Consider the following 24,120-nt stretch of genomic DNA (forward strand, 5'->3'; position numbering starts at 1 on the left):
ACTACACTTTACTTGTATGTTACTTTGTAACCTATTTCTGCCCCTCCCTCTAGTTCACCCTGTGTCACGACAGCTTTCAAACCCATAGTTCCACAGTTCACATCCGCTTCTTCTGTTTTTTGCAGTGTTTTCAGTTTGTTCCTTTCCCTTCTCTAACTTTCCCTGTTAGTTTACCCATTTCTTGAGTTCAGCTCTGCACCTGAGTTTGTGTTTGTCTTCAGTAGGTGACGTGCCTTGTTGCCCATAGTCCACTGTAGTCATGCGTCATTAGTAGTCTTCATTATGCCCATATTAGGAACTCCCGGTCTGAGCTCCATTTCTCTATGGCCAGAATGAATAGTGTTTCTGAAAAATCGCCTCTATCGCCCCTGTGTTAAATAAACATGTTCAGAACCTGATATGTTTTGTCCTATGAACATTTTTCTCCCGAATACTGCTGGATCCTCTGAATTATGAGGTACACAAAACAAAGGCAGTCTGTGTCGGTGCTCTGACGAGTTATGCTACCTTATTGAAATGTTCTACTGTAGCGCATATTTATGAGTATAACCGTAAATAAAACTTAAATGGCGCAGCAGTTCAAAATGTATGGAAAATGGAAACGGAAAAGTAGAACAAAAACCTAGCTAATGTCCTTAGAAAATATCCTCAGAAAAATGTTACCAACATTAAAATAATAATGAGGATATTCTGAGAGCCTAAATCAGCTGATCAGTGGGTCAGCAGTGATATTAAGCTGAGTCTGTACTGGATCAGCCTGAGTGCAGGTCCGTTTTTTAGATCTTTTCAAATCAAGCTAAAAGGAAAGATCTTTCATGTTTCAGTGAGCATCAGATGAAGATCAGAGAACTGCAGGGAAACCTACTGATTTTGCTCTGACTCCTTTTCATTTCCCCTCAGTCTGTACATGGAAATGTTTACTGCCAAAACCTGCTTACGGCTGCCAGTCTAATGACATGAATTCAGAGCGCGGTAGCTTTAGCTCACATGTAGCAATATAAATATTTCAACTCATTAACAACCTCGTAATTCAGAGGATCCAGTGTTATTTGATGAAGACAGAGAGCACATCACTGCGAGCGACAGAGAGCACGTCACTGCGAGCGACAGAGAGCAGCACACCTTAGAACTTCAGACCAAGCAGCGTCCAAACCTTACTTGAAAATTAGTTGAAAATTCTGCAGTTAGCAGGTCGCAAACCCCCTCACGTCTCTCCTTCTTATTTTTGTCTCCTCCCTCTCTTTTTTCTTTCTATCTCTCTCACAGTTATTCCCTCAGCCCATCCACCATGGCGTCCTCCCAGGAACGCGCCCTCCAGACCCTGAGCGCAGAGTTGGCCCGGCTGGATCGGCAGATCACCGCCCTACTGAAGAAGCAGGACGAGCTCCTTCGGCAGAAGTCGAAGCTCGAAGCCGCCCGGGAAGTTTCCCCCTCGGTGGTGGCGCCAGCGTCGTCTTTCCGCGCGCCGGGAGACGCCGTTCTCACGCCAGCCCCGCATGGTCCCTGGGAACGCCAGCGCCGCAGAGGGCCCTGCAGACCCACACCGCCGCCCCAGCCGATCTTCGCCTCCGGAAACCGTTTCGCCGCCCTCAGTACACCGCATACGCCCTCACCTACGTCCCGGGCCTCCTCGCCGCCGCCCGCCCCAGCGCCCCGGACCTCGTCACCTGCCCCAGCGCCCCGGGCCTCGCCGCCCGCCCCAGCGCCCCGGCGCTCTTCACAGGACTCCGTTTATGTTATTGCTAGTTCTATTGTCCGCCACGTTCAAGTAAAGGTTAGAAACACCCATGCCACTGTCTCCTGTTTAAAATTGGGCATTACACGACAGGTGATCCCATCACAAGAGCTGAACAGTTTCTGCAATTTCTGAGGAGCTGAATAAACCCTGTCACGTGTAAATCATTTAGTGCCCCCTGTGGCAGCCCCTGAAAAGTATTATTAGTCCAGGCCTGTTCATAATTTTTTGTGATCAAAAGTTTTCAATTTGTTTTGTCTTTCCCATCAAGACATTTCACTACAAAACTATATACATATCCAGGGCCTCCCAAAAAAATCTTGGTCTATCTTGATGAGTAGAGAAAGTACAGGACAGATGATCCATACATTCCTAATACAGCTGACAGCCTACAGACATTGGAGCACAGTATTCTCAAGTATCTCCACACCCACAAGCCTCCAAACACATGCCACACCCTATACCTTAGAACTTTCATCCCAAGTTTAAAGTTGAGGCCTGATCATATTTTATATTACACATATGCGATTAGGCTATGAGTTTGTGAGAGCGACACAGTGGATTATTATCTTTGGTTTGCTGTTCCAACATAAACCGATTTCTTATTCCTTCCACAAGTCAAAACTAAACAGTGAAGATAAGCAGTGATACCAACTGCATCAGTAGGTTTCTTCCATCAGTTACAGGTTTCTTCCAAACAGTTACCACTGTTTCAGTGTACTTCTCCTCCTTATTTGCTCCCTCCTCTGACCCTCAGTATCTCTACTTAAACCATGTCAGACTGTGGGTTCATTAGACTGGTGACCGACTGATGATCAAGCTGTATCTGTGCATGATTCTCTGCAAACATATGAATAAAACTCGAGATCTGAAGATCCAGTCTTCTGACTCTTCCTGCTGAATTTCTAACACTATGTGCTAAAGCTGCTAGGCTTACCACAACACTGCAATAGCAGCACACTGACCATGCTGTTGAGATCTTTTTTTTTTGAAAAACATTGTGCAGGGCTTGTGGTACAAAACTCCAACTTCTCAATATAAAATATTGAGAAGTTGGAGTCTTCATGTGGGAAGTATAGGAGGTATAGTTGGAGTCTTCATGTGGGAGGTATAGTTCCCACTTTAAATATTTCAACACCTTGTAAAAATATTCTGGGACCTCCCCTCCAAGAGATTTTTGAGGAAAATCTTGTACCTTGTAAAATAGAAATGAAATATCATATAAAATACAATTAAAGACTGTTTAAACAAAGTGGGTTTAAATACTTTGTGAATTATTTCGTTAGAAAATTTATTTCTTTTCTTTTGCTAGCAAGAGTGTCATGAAATGTTTTCCTCTAATTTTAAGATATTATTATCAAACCATGGAGATATTTAAATTTACTTCAGTTTAGAAGTGGAGCAGGCATAAGTTTCAGTGCAAAAACATTTTACTATACAGCTAAATTTAGAGTTGTTTCATGTAGTCTGTGATCATTAATTAGTCTATCACAGCATATGCTAAATACTAGCCACTGCATTGATGTTTTTGTAACTACAATGAGCTTAATAGAAACAAGAAAACTGACAAAACAACTGAATATAAAAACATAGTGTTGATTTTGTAGTGGTGGTTAGTCTAGTTTATTACAACAGACTGAATTAAATGAGAAAGAACATGACATGACAACTCACTACACATTCTTTACAGGAATAAGGACAGAGAGACAGACAACAGAAAACATGATGTTTTGCCAGGTCATTGATTCTTTCCATTCAGGACTGAATTCACAGAAAACTCACCCAAGTGTCTCCAGTTTGCAAAATGAACTCCTCAGTCCAGCAGAGAGCAGCTCCACTCCTGAATCCTGCAAGTCATTGTTGCTGAGGTCCAGCTCTCTCAGGGAGGAGTTTGGTGATTGTAAAGCTGATCCCAGATTTTCACAAGCTTTCGCACCGAGACTACAGATGTGCAGTCTGCAAACAGGCATTATAATGTAGTCAAAGAAGGATTCATAAATAACAAAAAAAAAAAGAACAGGTACATCATATTGTTTAGATAAAATACATTTTATTTGAGTATTTTTATGTTCCAGTCTGGGTTAGAGTGAGAAAAACAATAGAATTCAAATATCCTAAAGAATTCTGTTAGTATTTTATGTTTACATTTTATAGTGCCTTATCAGCTTATTTCTATTCAAGAATTATTCACAGGAAGTTCACCAGAGCAATAAAAAGGATTACCTTACACTGCATATTCTACTTTGACTTTACTTTCAGAAATAAGAACACAAGATATTCATAGCTTGATTATTCATCCATGTGATCCCATTTAAAACAGAAAACACAGCTATTGTTTTTTCTCTCTAAGTAGAAGTTCCTGTTTAGGACCATAAAAAAGTTAACTGCCACAAAAAGTCAGCCAGTATATGATATAATTAAACTTAGAACAGATCTTGCAATTTACTGAAAGAATCATTTCTGAAAAGACAAAGAGAAAAAAGAATAACATGTTTTTTTTTTCAGCAGTACTCTATACTTTTAGTGTGTTTTTATATTTCAGGGATGGCTAGAGAAAGATATTCAGTATAAGTCTAAAACCATGTGAAATGAATATTATTATAGCCTGTGACTTTTTTATTAAAATTTAATTCACACAAAGCTCACCTGAGTATCTCCAATTTACAGTGCAAGCTCTTCAGTCCAGCAGAGAGCAGCTCCACTCCTGAATCCTGAAGGTCATTATTACTCAGGTCTACTTCTTTCAGAGACGAGTTTACAGATTGTAGAGCTGATGATAGATTCTCACCAGACTTTGTGGTGAGACCACACCAAGCTAGTCTGTAAATACCAGAATAAATATAATACATGATGTAATAAGGGGAACTGTAATAGAATGACTTTACTCTCCATATTCTACTTTGTCTTTCAGAAATAAGTACACAAGATATTCATAGCTTGATTATTCATCCACGTGACCCCATTTAAAACAATAAACACAGCTATTGTTTTTTCTCTCTAAGTAGAACTTCCTGTTTAGGACCATAAAAAGTTAACTGCCACAACAATCCAGCCAATATATGATATAATTAAACTTAGAACAGATCTTGCAATTCACTGAAAGAAGCATTCTGAAAAGACAAAGAGAAAAAAAGAATAATATGTTTTTTTTCAGCAGTACACTATACTTTTAGTGTGTTTTTATATTTCAGGAATGGCGAAAGACATTCAGTAGAAGTCTAAAACCTTGTGAAATGAATATTATTATAGTCTGTCATTTTTTTTATTAAAATTGAAGTCACACAAAGCTCACCTGAGTATCTCCAGTTTACAGTGTGAGCTCTTCAGTCCAGCAGAGAGCAGCTCCACTCCTGAATCCTGCAAGTCATTGTTACTCAGGTCTACCTCTTTCAGAGACAAGTTTACAGATTGTAGAGCTGATGATAGATTCTCACTGAAATATGTGGTGAGACCACACCCAGCTAGTCTGTAAAAGCCAGAATAAATTTAGTACATGGTGTAATTAGGAGAACTGTAATAGAATTACTTTACTCTCTGCATTCTACTTTGACTTTACCTTCAGAAATAAGTACCCAAGATATTCATAGCTTGATTATTCATCCATGTGATCCCATTTAAAACAAAAAACACAGCTACTGTTTTTTCTCTCTAAGTAGAAGTTCCTGTTTAGGACCATAAAAAAGTTAACTGCCACAAAAAGTCAGCCAATATATGATCTAATTAAAATTAGAACAGATCTTGCAATATACTGAAAGAAGCATTCCTGAATAGATTAAGAGAAAAAGAATACCATGTTTTTTTCAGCAGCACCTTATAGTTTTCGTGTGTTTTTATATTTCAAGGATGGGTAGAGAAGAGATTCAGTAGAAGTCTATGTAAAACCATGAACCACGCGAACCATGTAAAATGAATATTAAATATTGAGCATGAATCAGAACATACTAGTTCAGCTCTGAAGCTCTGGCACTGGCTGACACACAACCACAAAGCATAAAACAGCCAACCCAATGCTTAACAGATAGCAAGATTTTCTTTAATTTATTTGTTTATTTAGTTCCACACATGGATTGGTGATTGTAGAGAGTTCAATTTTTACTTCATCAGACAACAGCATTTGATTCCATAACGCCTCTGCTTTATCTAACTGTTGTGTTTCATACTTCAGACACTGACTTTTGTAACGAGATTACAGTTATGTTTCTGATTACCCTCCTAATGACCCTTCCATGTATATGATGTTTGTGCAATAACACTGCACAGAGGACTAGCATCACCTTTTCCAGCCAAATCTTCCTGTAAGGTCCTTGGCAGTGATGTAGGGGTTTTACTCTGAGTACCTGACTATTTTTCATGGTCTTTCCAATCTTGTCTTGACTTTAAATGTTTTTTTCTTAATGGCATTTTCAACAGTGAAAATTACAAACAGGAAGTGTTTAGATATCTTTTATAATCTTCTCTTGCTGTGTACAAGTCAATTATCTTTAGCTTAAGATCCTCAGGGGTTTAAAGGACTCAGAATTTAGTATGCTATGGAATTATCCACACCTCAGGTGCATTAAGGCCTAATGAATCAAAAGAGCTCTTACAAAAATTACTCTGGTCGATTCACTAAAAAGCCACATTTTATTTTATTCTCAATATTTTGATTAAGCAAATAAAAGGTAATTGAACATTAAACTGTAAGATCATGCCAAAGTTTGTTCAACCAATATGTTGCAGTAAATTCTTTTCACTTAAGACATGATCAGATTATGTATGCTTATATGTAATTATGTACCTGTCAAAATGTATACTCATCAGATATTTACCTAATTTGAGAGTTTAGTGTTTTACAAACAGTGAAACAGAAATACTCTAAATAGTAACTTAATTTAATTTAATTGATATTAAATCAATTAGTATTTAATTAAATTTAATTTAATTAATATCATTTAATGTCACTCCTGTGGAATCAGCCCTTACTGGAAGGATGTTGCAATTTTTTCCAACAAATCACAAACAAAGAGGACCTTATATAGACAAACTAGGAAAACAGTCTCAAATGAAAATGTTAAATCAAAAAAGGATAGAATGTTTTTGCTTCACAGTAACTTCACAATAACAGCCTTGGACATTGCATATTTTGTTGATTTTTGAAGTGGAAAAAACACTAAAATACAACCTCTACAGCAAACTATTTAAAAATATATTGCTAATTCAAAGTTACCTTATATTTGATTAATGCTAAACACAGAAAAAAGCAAATAGTAAATGTGGAATATTTAAAATTTGGACTCTATATTAAGTCAGTACTCAGTACAATCCCTTTTGGCAGATCTCATCTCTTTTTTTGTCCAGCTAGGAGTCTTTCTGTTCACATTATAGGAAATTTTCACCCACTTTTCCTTACAGAACACTGTGTTCTGTGATATTCTTGATTCTTCTTACATGCACTGCATGTTTAAAATCTACCCACAGATTTTCAATGATGTTCCAGTTGGACTGTGAGGCCATTCCGAAAGGTTCAGCCTCAGTTTCTTAAAGTAGTTCATGATGGATTGTAAGGTGTGTTTTGGATCACTGTCCTGTTGTAGAATCCAGCACCAGCCACCAGCAGCTTTTCAGCTTCCATTTCACAAATGACTCATTTCCTACCAAAATGTACTGATATTCAATGAAATCCATTCTTCCATTATCTGTGCAGTGTTGCCTGAGCCACTGGCTGCCATACTACCCCAAAGGATACTAGATCCACCCCTTTGTGTAACAGTTATCATCATCAAATGCTGCTTTATTTTTCTCAGAACGTTTGATGATTGCAGCCAAAGTTGTCTATTTTTACTTCACAGACAAATAATATGTAAAAAAATAGTTTGGCACAGAGACTGTTTACTTCTATTCACTTCATATATTAACAAAATATGTACAAACCGAATTACAAGTTCCAACAGAATGTGAATTGAAGATAAACCAAGGAAATCATTTGTAAATTCACTTTTTGTTTAATTAAAAACAGTAAAAGGAAAATAAATTTAGGGTGTGTCTCAAAACCCAGTGATCTCTCTACATGGACAGCATTTTACATCATAACATGTGCTCCCGACAACAAGGTTCTCAATTCTTAGACCCCTCAAATATGCTGCCTACTGAGGTTCTTATTTTGAGGTTCTTATTTTAGAACATTTTCCACTGTTTCAGGGACCAGATCAGTGATCAAAGCCTTTATAAAGGATCAGGAAAAACAGGAATCAGAAAAAAAAAAAAATAATCATGAAAACCTGCAGCCCTACTCCGCAGATACAACTGGACACCAATGAGTTAGTCGTATTCAGTTATTGTATAAAATGTAACATTAGCTAATCATTACTTAAAAGGAAGTAGAAGTAGTTTGCTTGTGTGGTTAAGCACTTTTCCTAATCTGGTTAGAATTTTAGTTGAATAATGCTGGACCTTTTAATCTCTTTACCTATTCTCTAACAAAGTAAAAGTCCTAATTTTACTTTGTTTACTTGTTGATAGGACTATCCTTTGGAATTGGGGCTACAGGAAAAGGTGGCACAACCTAAAAAAGAAATACAAAGTAAGTTCCAATACAGAGCTGAAGATTAACAGTAGATTAGTAGATTAATTGAAAGATTAAGGATTTCTCTTTTAAAGACTTGCGTTTATTTCAAACATAAATACCTTTGGTGTAAACATAGATCATTTAGCCATTCTCCCCCAGAGCAGAGCAGTCTCAGATCACTACCTAATCACAGCAGTCTCAGATCAATGCCTAATCTCATATGAAATTCACTTTAGTGGTAATGTTCATCACCAGCTATCATGCTAAGTGGACTATAACTTCCTTATTGACTACAGAAGAGCGCTTACTGCAGCACACTCAGCCTGTCTCTCCTCTCTCATAGAAAACAATAAGAATAATCCTAGATTGCTATTTAGCACAATTTCTAAAATAACTATATACTATATACTCCAATTTCTACAAGTTCACTCAAAGGTTAGATTACAGTTTAGCATTTAGTTTAGGAACTGAAGTCTCCATCGTCCAGAAGTGGGACAGACAACCAACACCAAGGACCACTCTGCCTGCTGGTAGGGAGTTCTATGTGTAGGATCCTGCACTGTAGCAGGAAAAGCCTATAAAACATCCAGAACTCTGCCTGATGATCACATACAGCCTGCAGCTGCTCAGGATCTCTAGGAGCTTTAATTCAAACACAGCAGCATCTACAGCACAAACTACACATCAGAGAGCTGCACGATTCTCCAGCCTCACAGAACCTTTTACATGATTCGTGTAAGGTTTCAAATACAGTAAGACGCTCGCAGATGTAACTTACAGAAAGGGCTTTACTGGTAGAAACAGAGTTCCAAGTCGTAGTCGATAACCAGGCAGAGTTCAGATCCAGAAGGCACACTAAAAAGACAAAGATCAGCCAAGGCAACAATACAAAAAGGGAAAAGCAGTAGCGTGGTTGAAGGTACAGGCAAGTGGTCATAATCCAAAATCAGAGACAATTGCAACCAAATCCAAAGGGCAGAGCAAAAAGGGCAGAGATGAGAAACCGATAAGCAAAGGTCATACATGAAATACACAACAATAGAATAAACGCTCAGTAGATCGCAAACTGGATACAATACTTCACAACTTCACTAAGCTAAAGCCCGGCTTATATACTACACTAAGTATATTATATGACACATAACACAGGTGAATCACATCAATACTCTGGAAAGATAGAGCGCTGACAGGAGCGCAGTGTCACGTGAGATGTCATGTGACTTCCCATAGGATCCTGGGATATTGAGTCCGTTTTAGTCTTGTCGCCTACGGGAAGATCGGAAGTCATGTGATCTCCTAGAGGATTCTGGGAGATTGAGTCCGAATCTACAAGGGGTTTCGGAGGCTGTGTGACAATTCGTAATTCTACACTTTTTGGATGCGGAGAGAATTCACCTCATTTCATGAGAAATGGGGCTAAAAACGTAGAGAAACAGATGGACGACACTCTGTAACTGAACTACACAGTGAAACTATACGGTCAGTGGAGCTGATAAAGTGGACAATGAGTGCAGATACAAGGAGGTGGACTTGTGTGACTGGTGTGACTGGTCAAAGCATATGTCTATGAATTTTTATATAAATGCATTACAAATTAATTAATTACTTACATAATCAATTACTGTAATAATATTACTGTATATAACTGCATATATGGTTTTATTGCTAGTGAATGACTGTTTAACTGTATATTTATTTATTAAATTGTATATTTGTGTGCATAATTGTTCTTTCCGGTTAATCTGCAGTTGTGTGTGGTGTATATAGATTTTTATATGATGTATATATTAATGTGTATGCTCTATGTCAATATTCAAAACAAATAAAACAGTATCTGTTTTAAAACCCATTATTCATCTAACTGTCAGCTAGGTGAACCTTGGATGATGTGGAGAAAGGGTTTACTGTTGTTTTTTCCCCCAAAGTGCTTAAAGGAAAGTTTACCTTTGTAAATTTTAGCTGGTCAATAGCCTCACGTAGTGCTCGAATTATTAAATTTCAGTGTCTGACCACAACTTTCATCTATTCTGCTGCTTCATTCAGAGCAAATTCAATTTAAATCACTTTATAAACCACCAGATCAGGATCCATGGTGGTTAAACACTGAGGTGATTCTGACGGCTGAGGTCAGTAAACATTGGTCGTGTGCAGTGGGCGGGAACAAGCAGTGACATCATCACTGTCTAACTGGAGTGTCTCATTTATCTATCTTATAAGGTTCAGTGATGGTTGGAACGCTACCTACTTAGACAGCTGCCTATGTAGACAATGGCTACTAAGAGAGCTCACTGGGTTTTGGGACACACCCTTAATGTTTTATCCAATTAACTTCATAGTCTTTTGTAAATATAAACTCATTCTGAAGTTGATGCAACACGTTCCAAAAAAGTTATGACAGGGGTGAATTCTCTTTCAAACTTTTGAAAAAAGTTAGAAAGAGGAGATGCAATCATGCTCAGTATAAAAGAAGCATTCAGGACAGGTCTAGTCCTGCATGAGCAAGGAAGGGTGAAGGTTCACCACACTGCCAAAAATGCATCAGCAAATAACTCAACTGTTTAAAATCTGTATTTTAGCTACTTCACGCTCTACGGTGTGTAATGTAAAAGTATGAAAAGATTCAGGGAATTTAGAAAAATGTCTTTGCTTTAAAAACAAGGTCAAAAACAAGCTGTATGTGTTAGAACAGCATGACTACATAATCAGAGAGTGAGGGTTCTAGACTGGCCTGCCGTCTCTTACTGAAAATGTGTGGCACATTATGAAGAGCAAAATACAACAATAAAGGCTCCACTGACTGCACAGCTGAAGACTGGAATAATGATAGAATGGCAAAAAATCCACTTTCAGAACTGATTAGTTTGTGTCTTCAGTCCACATACAATTATTTATACAGGTAAAAGGAAAGGTGATGTAATAAAGTGATAGACCTGCCTTTTTTGAACAAATTGAAATAAGCTCAGAAGGAAAAACATGAGGTAAAATAACGTTGTTAGGCTATTTTTTAATTTAACAGTTCAAACAGAATTCACTCATCACTGCTTTCTGTGTTATTGGTATTTCACACTGTGTCACAACATTTTATGGAATTGGGTTTGTAATTTGTCCAGGGGTGCCTAGACTTTTGTATAGAACTGTATCTGCACAGACAGTCCCATTAAACAATAGACCAGTTTGAAACAATCCAAAGCACTGCTGAAATGAGACATATAAGATGGTCACTTATGGTGCATGAATTCTCTGAGTTCTGTCACAATATTGGATTTTTAAAGTTTGACACAACAGTTGAAAAAGTTCTGACATTTGATGCTGTTTTCAAAACCATAATATCAAAAAACACATTATTTTCATAACACTGACTGATCACACCAAATGTATTTTTAAATGATAGCTAATAAAAGCTTGCAGACAGACATCAAGACTTTAAGTGACCAGATTAAAGTTCAGGTTATCTGCCCAGTGTAGCTGTAGGTGTTCAGAACCTGAACAACAGTCCACTGTAGTCGTGGTCATTCTGTAGTCCTCGTTATGCCCATTAGGAACTCTGGGTCTGAGCTCCATTTCTCTATGGCCAGAATGAATAGGGTTTTAGAAAAATCTCCTCTAGCGCCCCCTGTGTTAAATAAAAATGTTCAGAACCCGATACGTTCTGTCCTGTGAACATTCCTTTCTCGAATAACACTGGATCCCCTGAATTACGAGGTTGTTAAAGAGTTGAAATATGAATATTGCTACAAGTGAGCTAAAGCTACTGTGCACTGAATTCACGTCATTAGACTGACAGCCTCCTTAATCAGGTTATCACCCCCTGATAAACTGATTTCGGCTCTCAGAATATCATAATTATTAATTTAATGCTGGTAACATTTTTCTGAAGACATTTTCTCAGGACATTCACCAGCTTTTTGTTGGACTTTTCCCGTTAGTTCACGCCTTTATCACGTCCAGGTTAGATTACTGTAACGCTCTGCTTTCTGGTTGTTCCAGCCAAAACCTTAACAAGCTTCAGTTAGTCCAGAACGCTGCAGCCAGAGTTCTCAGCAAAACCAGGAAATTCGACCACATTAGCCCAATTTTGTGTACCTTACATTGGTTGCCAGTTAAATTCCGCATTGAGTACAAAATTCTTCTACTGACATATAAAGCTCTGAATGGCCTTGATCCTCAGTACCTCAGTGACCTTATTTCCTATTATCAACCGACACGCCCACTTAGATCACAAGGTGCTGCTCATTATTAGTACCCAGAATAAATAAAGTTACGTCAGGGGGAGGAGCCTTTTCATACAAAGCCCCCCAGCTTTGGAATAGCCCACCAGTCTGTGTTCGGGACTCAGACACAGCCTCCATCTTTAAGTCTAGGCTAAAAACGTACCTGTTTAGTCGAGCCTTTGGTTAATTTGTTTTTCTAACTATGTCCCTCTCATCCCCCCTCCCCCCTACCCCCCCCCTTCCCCCTCCCCCTCTCTTTCCCTGAGCTGAGTGGCTGCCTGTCCTAAGAGGGTCTGACCTGAGATGCGGCCGGCGCACTGCACAGTGGTGTTAAACTGTATCCACTTATACTGTTTTGTGTCTGTCCTCTTATCCGGTGTCGACCAGAGGAGGATGGGTTCCCCTTTTGAGTCTGGTTCCTCTCAAGGTTTCTTCCTCCTGCTGAGGGAGTTTTTCCTTGCCACTGTCGCCAAGGCTTGCTCACTGGGGGCGTGGACCCGAATTCTCTGTAAAGCTGCTTTGTGACAACATCTGTTGTAAAAGGCGCTATATAAATAAATTTGACTTGACTTGACTTGACTTGACTTGACATTCCACCTTAAATGGTGCAGCAGTCGCGTTCTGAACGGCTGCGCCATTTAAGGTGGAACGGAAAAATGTTCAAAGCCTGATATGTTTTGTCCTGTGTATATTTTTCTCCTGAATAACACTGGATCCCCTGAATTACGAGGTCATCTAAGAGCTATAATACTAATATTGCTACATGTGAGCTAAAGCTACTGCACATCTATTTGATGTCACTAAGCTACACAAAACCAAGGTGGGCTGTGGCGCTGCTCTGACGAGCTGTGCTACCTGATCAAAATGTTCTACTGTAGTGCATATTTAGAGGTATACCTGTAAATAAAACCTCTAGGTGGGATATTTTGAAAGACTAAAACTCCTATTCAAAAATACTCCCCATGTTAAACTACGAGGCTGAATTTAGCTTTTTTTTCGCAGCTTCTTGTTTGAATGTTCCCGTTCCACCTTAAATGGTGCAGCAGCTGTGACTAGCTATCACAAACATAAGCAAACGAGACAAAATACTGACCTGTCGACTCTGTGAAGCAGCAAAAATAAGTTAATGTTACTGAGCTGTTCAGCAGAAATAGAGAAACCTCCTCATATCAGGCCTTTCAACCCTCCATGAAGCTGAGTCAGCTTCTTTTTCACCGGCCGCTTGTTCGAATTTTCCCGTTCCACCTTAAATGGCGCAGCCGTTCAGAACGCGACTGCTGCACCATTTAAGGTGGAACGGGAAAAGTCCAACAAAAAGCTGGCGAATGTCCTGAGAAAACGTCCTCAGAAAAATGTTACCAGCATTAAAATAATAATTATGATATTCTGATCACCTAAATCAGTTTATCAGGGGGTGATAACCTGATTAAGGAGGCTGTCAGTCTAATGACGTGAATTCAGTGCGCAGTAGCTTTAGCTCACATGTAGAAATATTCATATTTCAACTCTTTAACGACCTCGTAATTCAGAGGATCCAGTGATATTCAGGAGAAGAATGTTCACAGGACAGAACGTATCGGGTTCTGAACATTTTTATTTAACACAGGGGGCGCTAGAGGCGATTTTTCGAAAACCCTATTCATTCTGGCCATACAGAAATGGAGCTTAGGCCTGTAGTTCCTAATATGGGCATAAGAACATGGCGGCGACTACAGACTACAGTGGTCTATGGAGCAACTGGAGAACCTGTTCCCCCAGTTTTACTCCAGAAGGGGGCGTTACTAGTGGTTTCTTACTACTAACTACAAACAATATAAAACTAAAGCTGTACTTAGCGGGTCCCTCTGCTAACACTGTAATGGTTGCTAATTTGCATAAATAGGAAGAAAAATGACAGGTCTGTATCAGACTGAGGTGAACGAAGCCGACTCTCAGGTAGGTCAGAGTTCTCTGACTCCTAATTAGATTCTGGATCTGGTGGCTCAAACACTGAAGCTGCTAGTCGGAGCTTCCATTTCTCAGGTCTTTAGTATTGGACAGTTGAGAGAAGCTGCACTGAAATAAGAGTGAATTGTGTGTGTTTGTGTCAGACGACGCTAAACGCTAACTGGTTCATTTCAGTCCAAGAGAGACTTTGCTGCCTAATTTTAACTGCCTACTGCCCAGTTTTACTGCTCGGACTTCAATAACTGTTCATTCACTGAAAGAGTTAGAAATCTGAAATGAGTTCTTTTATGTAACACAGTCAAAGTGTTCAACATGAGAAACGTCACTGAATGGGGTTCATCTGAATGTTTTATAATTTGAGGTCTTTTATTAGGAAAAGTGGAGAATGTAAGATTAACTTCATCATATTCTTCATAACTTTCATATTTCATAAGCTACATTCTAAAGGTGGGGGTCATATGAGGCTGTAACTGTCTTCTTTACAGTCAAATAGATGGTGATGTAATTTTAAAACCTTTATAATAAAAGAAGCTGAACTCAATCTGGGCTATAAACTATAAACAGATGGCGTCTCTTCAGTGATCTGCTCTGTAAACATTATTTTTATAAAATAATACAAAGAGCGTCTAAGATTTTTGGCTTTCAGCAGTAAATTGTAAGCATATAGCAATATGTGGGATCATAAAACACATGTTCTGTTAATTTGAGGGGAACTTTTACAAAAAGTAAATAAATACTGTAAATAAAAAATAATAATTTACATTTATTTCACACAGTTACTGAATAATGTGTCTTGTGATTTGGTCATGCAAATTCAGATGGACAAACCAAAATAAACCCTGGGGAATAAGAGGTTCAGTTAAGTAATCCGCTCGAGCTCATTCTAATGTCATATAAACTCATCTCCTCCTGTGTAATTCTCCACAGATGGAATTAAAGTGTTGACATTTAGAGTAATATCACTTGAACTTTATTATAAAATTCTATTTACTGTTAATGTGCAAAATTCAAGGTCATGTAAATGAGCCTTGGTTTAATTATATATAATTGTTGATTCTAGATAAAACCATCTAAATTAGCTATTGTTTAACACTGTTTATTGAATTTACTCAGTTACATGTACTTTTATGAAAATGTTGAAATATTTAGTGTAATTTTAAGCTCATGCTTATTGTTCCTAAAACTGAAGAGCTCTATCACAATGTCAATATCACAGTGTACCACAGTCTATACTGACAATATATCATTCAGTCCTAACTCCAAACATAGGGGTTTCTAACAAAGTGGCAAAGCAGTACTTCATAATAACAAACTATAATAAATAAAATTTATTTTTAATTGTCTGAACTGAAAATCTAACATGTTCAGCCCTAATCAATCATCAATAATCAGATATTAATCTGCTGTATTAATGTAGATGTAACACTCACCGAGCTTTCCTGCAGACAGTCAGAGCTGGGATCAGTCTCCTATAACCCTCCTCTGATGTGTTGTATTTCTTCAGGTCCAGCTCATCCAGAACCTCCTCTGAGGTCAGGAGCATGCAGGCTAGTGCTGAACACTGTCCAGGAGAGAGATTCACCTCTGAGTGTCTCTCTAATTTTAGAAACTCCTGAATCTCTCTGGAGAGAGACTGGTCATTCATTTCAGACAGACAGAGGAACAGATTGATGGACCTCTCAGTGGAGAAGGGAAATTGTTCATCATCATCATCACCATCATCATCACTATCATCTTCTCCTTTGATTAATCTCTTGATGTGCTCTCTGGTTCTCTCTGAGCTGCTCTGTGTTGGGGTCAGTAGACCCTGTAGGTGTCTCTGATTGGACTTGAGTGAGACGCCCAGCAGGAAACGGAGAAAAAGATCCAGGTGTCCATTCTGACTCTCTACAGCTTTATTCACTGCTCCCATCAGAACCTCATCCAGTGGATCATTCTCAGACCACTCACTGTACAGTGGTTTAAGTATCTCCAGTTCCTCCATGTTTTTGTTCTCATAGCAGTGAAACACATAAAGAGCAGCCAGGAACTCCTGAAAGCTCAGATGAACAAAGCAGTAGACCTTCCTCTGGTGAAGCACACATTCCTCCCTAAAGATCTCAGTGAAAATCCCAGAATACACTGAGGCCTCAGTGACATCAATGCTGCTCTCTCTCAGGTCCTCTTCATAGAACATCACATTGCTCTTCATCAGCTGTTTGAAAGCCAGTTCAGCCAGTTTCAGAAGAACGGTTCTGTTGGACTCCAGCAGGTTCTTTGGGTCTCTCTCGTCTTCCTCCTCATACTTCTCGTTCTTCATGTTGGTCTGAGTGATCAGGAAGTGTGAGTACATTTCAGTCAGAGTTTTAGGGATTTCTGTATGACACTGTTTCATGATTCTCTGAAGAACAGTGGCTGAGATCCAGCAGAAGACTGGAATGTGGCACATGATGTGGAGGCTCCTCACTGTCTTAATGTGGGAGATGATTCTCTGGGCTTGGTCTTCATCACTGATCCTCTTCCTGAAGTACTCCTCCTTCTGTGGGTCACTGAATCCCTGAATTTCGGTCACACGGTTGATGTATTTAGGAGGGATCTGATTGGCTGCTGCTGGTCGGGAGGTGATCCAGATCAGAGCAGAGGGAAGCAGCTCTCCTTTGATGAGGTTGGTCATCAACACACCCACTGATGATGTCATGGTGATGTCAGATGCTTTCTCACACTGGTCAAAGTTCAGTGGAATTCTGCTTTCATCCAGACCATCAAATATAAACACAGCTTTGATCTGATCATAAATCTCTGGGTCCAGATCTTTGAGCTCAGGATGGAAGTCACACAGAAGTCCATGAAGACTGTATTGATCATCTTTAATCAGGTTCAGCTCCCGGAACGGCAGCACAAACATGAGCTCCACATCCTGATTGGCTTTTCCTTCAGCCCAGTCCAGAATGAACTTCTGCACAGAGACAGTTTTTCCAATTCCAGCGATGCCTTTAGTCAGAGCAGCTCTGAGCTCTGGCTCTTCTGGTCTGTTATCTTCTCCTTCTCTGTGTCTGAGTCTGTCAGCCTTCACAGCTCTGATGGTCTCTTCTAGTGTTTCTCCTTCAGGACCCTGTAGAGGTTTAAAGATGTCTAAGCAGTTGATTGGAGAGTCTTGTAAGCGTCTCCTGGATGTTTTCTCCATCTGTAGAACCTCATGTTCTTCATTCACTCCTTCACTCTCTCCCTCTATGATGTAGAGCTGAGTGTAAATCCTGTTCAGGAGGGTTTTATTCTCTTCTGTTCTGATTCCCTCAAATAAGCTCTCGTACTTGTTCTTCATGCTGGTTTTGTGTCTCTCTAAGACTCTGTGTAGAACATCATCCACTGGTTGGTGAATATCTGCTAGAGTGTTTATCTGCAGTGGTGTTTGTGTGGAGTGCTGCCTAATCAGGACCAAACACAGTAACACAAACATCATTAATACAAATACCCATAATAATCTTCTAATAATTTATTATACTAAATTTGAAAATTTTACTTCAGTAAATGTTTCTTTTGGTTTACCTCAGGCTCCCCAGACAAACTTTATGTTAAATAGTCTTAGATAACTGTAATATAGCATTAATAGTTTAAACTCTTTTTAAAAATTGTACATGTGGGAATTCCTGTAGCTGTTCATGGTTAAAGGTTAATAAATGTGCACTGTTTTCTTTATACTAACACAAAAATCACACTTTTCACATTTTTCTAATGTTCACAAGTCAGCACAAACTGTCATTGCACATAATATTAATGCCCTAAATTACATGTAAGCATGTTTCATAGGTGACCCACATTCTCCTGTGGAACTACATGAGTTATTTGTTTACTAACGATGGCTGATAATCTGCACTTCACTGGCTGCCTGTTACACAATGACAGACATCAATAATTTACATAACCATAATAATCTTCTGATCATTTATTGTATTATATTTGAGCTACTTCAGTTAGTACATGTTTCTTTTGGTTTACCTCAGGCTTCAGACTTAATGTTACAGGTGTTCCAGTCTTGATTTCTCCTGTCAGTTTCTAAAACTAACAAATATTCCTAGACAAGTGTAATATCACACTAACAGTTAAAACTTTGATTTAAATACTGTACATGTGGAAATTAATGGTAATTCATGGTTAAAGGTTGACAAACACACATTGTTTCTTTACACTTTACACAGAAAATCTCAGACTTTTCACATTTTTTCCAATGTTCACAAGTCAAATGGCAAAGCACATAATATTAATACCTAAACTGAATGTAAGCATGTTTTCATAGATGACCCCAAGTACTCCAGTGGAATTACAGGAGTTTTCTGTTATTACATGTGATAACTGTAATACATGATTACATGTGGTAACATAACCTGCACTTCACTGGCTGCCTGTTACTACCAGGACTCTGAGAAAGTGGACAGACCAGGATGAGGAGGCTCTGCAGGCTGGACTGAAGGAGACACACTGGAACTTGCTATGTTCATCATATGGAGAGAACCCAGATGAACACTGACTGAACTGTTTCCTCAATAACTACTCCATTTCCCATCAATCCCCAGTTCCAAAGGGCATCATCATGGGCTACTTGAACAGGCTAACATCAGTTTGTGAGTTCAGACCCTGCCTTCAACATGGTGGTGGTAGTATGAGGGAAGACTGATTGAGGGAGGGGGGGAGAACTCTGAGAACTTGGGCTGGAGTTCTGAGCAGCTTCTGTCTGTAGCTGGAAGGCGGGACCCTCGTAGCTGCAGTAGGACTAATGTAGGACCGAGGAACAGGGAGGAGATGGGGAGGCGGAGGGGATTGAGAACACTTCATCACAGGAAGGTGAGGATGGGAATTTATAGGGCAGAAGAAGAAGGGGTTTCAGCCTATGCTCCTCCCCCCAAACTGCAGTTAGAACATAACTACCTCAAGACAAAGGAAGGGGTCATGGATTTCTGGCACATGGCACAGTGAACCCAGTCATCATCTACAGAACATGTGCAGAAGGGTCAGTGCTCCAAGTACCTGGGGGCTACCTGGATGACCAACTGGACTGGGCAGGTCTGTTAATCTGTGCAGGGATTGTTCTACCAGTCTGCTGTAGTAGAATTCTATTCTCTGCTGGGAAAACACTGTGGAGACAACAAGAACCTCAATAAACTGACCAGGAAGGACAGCATCGTCACAGGACTCTGGACTCAGTGGAGGCAGTGACAGAAGAGGATGATGGCAAATCTGCAGAACATTTTCAACAATTCCACTCTTCCAACCAGACCATGGTAACCAAGAGCCCCTGTAGCCACCAGCCCATTTCACTGAAGAGCTCTAGGACTCACTGTTGCCATTAGAGCTCATTTCACTGAGGCGCTCTGTGAGGCTGCTTAACACTCTGCCTCAACAAGTGGTGAAGTGTTTTGAAGCTGCCACTAAAGTCAGGGGCCAAACTCTGTCACTCATTCAAGGGTATTATAAGTTGAGCACTGTTCAAAATTAGACTCAAACCAACACTGATACCTAGATTTTAATAATAAATACTGAGACATTTTTATACATTATTTTTGAATAGACCACTGTAGTCAAGTGTCTTTCTGTAGTCCACGTTATGTCCATATTAGGAACTTTGGGTTTTAAGCCTGATTTCTCTATGGCCAGAATGAATGGGGTTGTCGCCTCTATCGCCCCCTGTGCTGAATAAAAAAAGGTTCCGAACCCCATACGCTTGTCCTGTGTACAGTTTTCTCCTGAATATCACTGGATCCTCTGAATTATGAGGTCATTAAAGAGCCTTATCACTAATATTGCTACATGCGAGCTAAAGCTACTGCGCATCAATTTAATGTCATTAAGCTACATTAAAGTAAAGCAGGCTGTGGTGGTGTTCTGACAAGCTGTGCTACCTTATCGAAATGTTTGTTTACAGAAATAAATAGAATTAAATAGATGAATTTTAAATATATGAATGAATTTCTTTTTCACAGCCTCCTGCTTAAACGTTCCCGTTCCACCTTAAATGGGGCAGCAGTTGTGATCAGCTGTCACAAACATTAGCAAACAGGACAAAATACTGACTTATTTTTGCTGCTTCACAGAAGTTAATTATACTCAGCTGGAAAGCGGAAACGGAGAAACCTCCTCATATCAGGCCTCTCAATGCTTCTTTTTCACCAGCTGCTTGTTTGAATTTTCCTGTTCCACCTTAAGTGGCGCAGAGAAAATCCTGTTGATCCTACAGTGGTCTATTATGAGCTGGAAGTGGGAGGGGCTTAAACTAGAAATGAGTGACGAGTCTAAAATTAATAACATGCTGATAAAAGGACAGTAATGAGTCTAATGATAAAAGGTCAGTAACGAGTCTAAGATAAAAGGTCAGTAACGAGTCTAATGATAAAAGGTCAGTAACGAGTCTAACGATAAAAGGTCAGTAACGAGTCTAACGATAAAAGGTCAGTAACGAGTCTAATGATAAAAGGTCAGTAACGAGTCTAATGATAAAAGGTCAGTAACGAGTCTAATGATAAAAGGTCAGTAACGAGTCTAATGATAAAAGGTCAGAAACGAGTCTAAGATAAAAGGTCAGTAACGAGTCTAATGATAAAAGGTCAGTAACGAGTCTAATGATAAAAGGTCAGTAACGAGTCTAATGATAAAAGGTCAGAAACGAGTCTAATGATAAAAGGTCAGTAACGAGTCTAATGATAAAAGGTCAGTAACGAGTCTAATGATAAAAGGTCAGTAACGAGTCTAATGATAAAAGGTCAGTAACGAGTCTAATGATAAAAGGTCACAGATGAGTCTAATGATAAAAGGTCAGTAACGAGTCTAACGATAAAAGGTCAGTAACGAGTCTAATGATAAAAGGTCAGTAACGAGTCTAATGATAAAAGGTCAGTAACGAGTCTAATGATAAAAGGTCAGTAATGAGTCTAATGATAAAAGGTCAGTAACGAGTCTAATGATAAAAGGTCAGTAACGAGTCTAATGATAAAAGGTCAGAAACGAGTCTAATGATAAAAGGTCAGTAACGAGTCTAATGATAAAAGGTCAGTAATGAGTCTAATGATAAAAGGTCAGTAACGAGTCTAATGATAAAAGGTCAGTAACGAGTCTAATGATAAAAGGTCAGTAACGAGTCTAATGATAAAAGGTCAGTAACGAGTCTAATGATAAAAGGTCAGTAACGAGTCTAATGATAAAAGGTCAGTAACGAGTCTAATGATAAAAGGTCAGTAACGAGTCTAATGATAAAAGGTCAGTAACGAGTCTAATGATAAAAGGTCAGTAACGAGTCTAATGATAAAAGGTCAGTAACGAGTCTAATGATAAAAGGTCAGTAACGAGTCTAATGATAAAAGGTCAGTAACGAGTCTAATGATAAAAGGTCAGTAATGAGTCTAATGATAAAAGGTCAGTAACGAGTCTAATGATAAAAGGTCAGTAACGAGTCTAATGATAAAAGGTCAGTAACGAGTCTAATGATAAAAGGTCAGTAACGAGTCTAATGATAAAAGGTCAGTAACGAGTCTAATGATAAAAGGTCACAGATGAGTCTAATGATAAAAGGTCAGAAACGAGTCTAATGATAAAAGGTCAGTAACGAGTCTAATGATAAAAGGTCAGTAACGAGTCTAATGATAAAAGGTCACAGATGAGTCTAATGATAAAAGGTCAGTAACGAGTCTAATGATAAAAGGTCAGTAATGAGTCTAATGATAAAAGGTCAGAGATGCGCAAAGGGTGAATCCGGAGAACGCAGAGGTGAATCCAACATGGCGGCGTCCTGCTGCTAGACAGTAAGAAGTCTGCTGCAGTCCGAAATTGTGGCCTCCTCCGACTTCGTGGATATTTAACTTTGGCCTTGGGTCATCTTGTACACACTGCTACAGTGGAAGGTCTGGAAAACTTTATCGATCGATACTTTTACCACGAGATGGAAGTCGAGATGGATCCGAAGGAAGAGGTACACAACCCAGCAAAGCGGAAGAAAACCGATTCCTCCACTGACACGGATGATCTAAACACCATCGAAATACAGGTCAGTGTACTGGCATCCATCAATAAAAAACCAGATATACTAGGAATACTGCACCAGGACGTGAGAGACCTACGAACTAGTTTCGAATTTTCTCAAGAACAGATAAACGAGCTCATCAAAAAGGAAAACAAAGAAATGAAAGAAACTATTCTTGACATTCAGACTCGAAATATGCGAGACAATCTCATCTTTTCCGGAATACCTGAAAACGAAATGGATAATCCAGAACTATTAATTAAAGACTTTATGCAGACGAAATTGAAACTGCCGACTGAAACCGTGAAGCATCTCCTTCCACTGTGTACACCGTCTCGGAGCCCGCTCACAAAATCGACCCAGACCAATAATCGCTAAATTCGAACACTATAAACAGAAAGAACTTGTAAAAAGCAAAGGAAGAGAACTAAAAGGAACAACTTTTGGTATCAATGACCAATTTCCTCGCGAGATAAATGAGCGACGCAAGCTGTTATATCCTCTTATGAAGGAACACGGACTCTCTGACAGACGCGTCTCACTAGTTGTGGACACAGTATACATTAATGGTCAGCTTTTCAGAGACTAACAGATCACACCGTGGCTTCTCTGAAACAAGAAGGATCATGGAAAAGAAGGAGGAAAGACTGATTCGATCCAGCAACCAACATATATGAAATGCACCTCTATGCGTTTGTTCCCTCTTTCTTTTTCTCTCTCTCTCTCTCTCTGTCTCTCTCTTCTCTCTCTCTCTCGTCACTACATCGCGCTAACCCAAGTTTACAGCCCATTTAAACCCGCACACACACACACACACACACACACACACACACACACACACACACACACACATCCATGCCCAACCTACTCTGTTTTTTGTGTCTGTTCCTGAATGTAGTCTCTGTACCTGTCTGTCCTGTCTCTGTTGCTTGTTGTAAATGTAACCTCCCCATCTGTAGGTACTGTTACTACATGCCAGTTCAATGTTATATGGCACCTCAACAATCATGGTACTATCCCTGAAAATAATCTCGTGGAATATAAGAGGAATCAGCTCCCCTGTCAAAAGAACAAAAGTGTTAAACCATCTCAATAGTTTAAAATCTGACATATGTTTTATTCAGGAAACCCACCTCACAGAGGCAGAGTCTCGAAAATTAACGGCTAAATGGATTGGCCAGGCTTATCACTCTGTATATAATTAAAAAAAACGTGGCACTTCCATCCTGATCAGGAAGAACATACCATTCATAAGTACCTCTATACTGAACGACCCAGAGGGCCATTACATTATTATCAATGGCACTATTGGGAAAGATAAATTAACTTTAGTACATATTTATGGACCAAACACAGATTCTCCTGCTTTCTTTCATTCACTCTTCTCAGAAATATCTAAACTCTCTGACTCATTTTTTATAATTGGTGGTGACTTCAATACAGTTCTGAACCCATGCATAGATCGTTCCTCTTCAGCACAATGTAACGTAAATAATCATTCAGCAACGTTGCTTAAACAATACATGTCAGATTATGGTCTGGTGGATATTTGGAGATTGCAGAACCCCAGCAGTAAAGAATATTCATATTTCTCCCCTTACCACAAGTCATACTCCCGTATAGATGACTTCTATCACACATAGAATAATTCATTCAGATATTAATAGTATTATTATAGCTGATCATGCTCTAATTAGTA

General features: G+C 39.1%; 1 protein-coding gene across 1 annotated transcript in view; it reads right to left on the reverse strand.

Annotated features, from left to right (window-relative positions):
- Positions 1–24,120, reverse strand: part of LOC118804780 (NACHT, LRR and PYD domains-containing protein 12-like) — a 40,715-nt gene that overhangs the window by 11,047 nt on the left and 5,548 nt on the right. The window contains exons 3-6 of the mRNA XM_036565426.1: positions 15,868–17,841; positions 5,028–5,201; positions 4,382–4,555; positions 3,518–3,691 (exon numbers count right to left, since the gene is read on the reverse strand). Of these exons, the coding sequence (XP_036421319.1) occupies positions 3,518–3,691; positions 4,382–4,555; positions 5,028–5,201; positions 15,868–17,841 (2,496 nt within the window). The remainder of the gene's footprint in view (positions 1–3,517; positions 3,692–4,381; positions 4,556–5,027; positions 5,202–15,867; positions 17,842–24,120) is intronic.

Source organism: Colossoma macropomum, unplaced genomic scaffold, assembly GCF_904425465.1.
Source record: "Colossoma macropomum unplaced genomic scaffold, Colossoma_macropomum, whole genome shotgun sequence".
Lineage (NCBI taxonomy): Eukaryota > Metazoa > Chordata > Actinopteri > Characiformes > Serrasalmidae > Colossoma > Colossoma macropomum.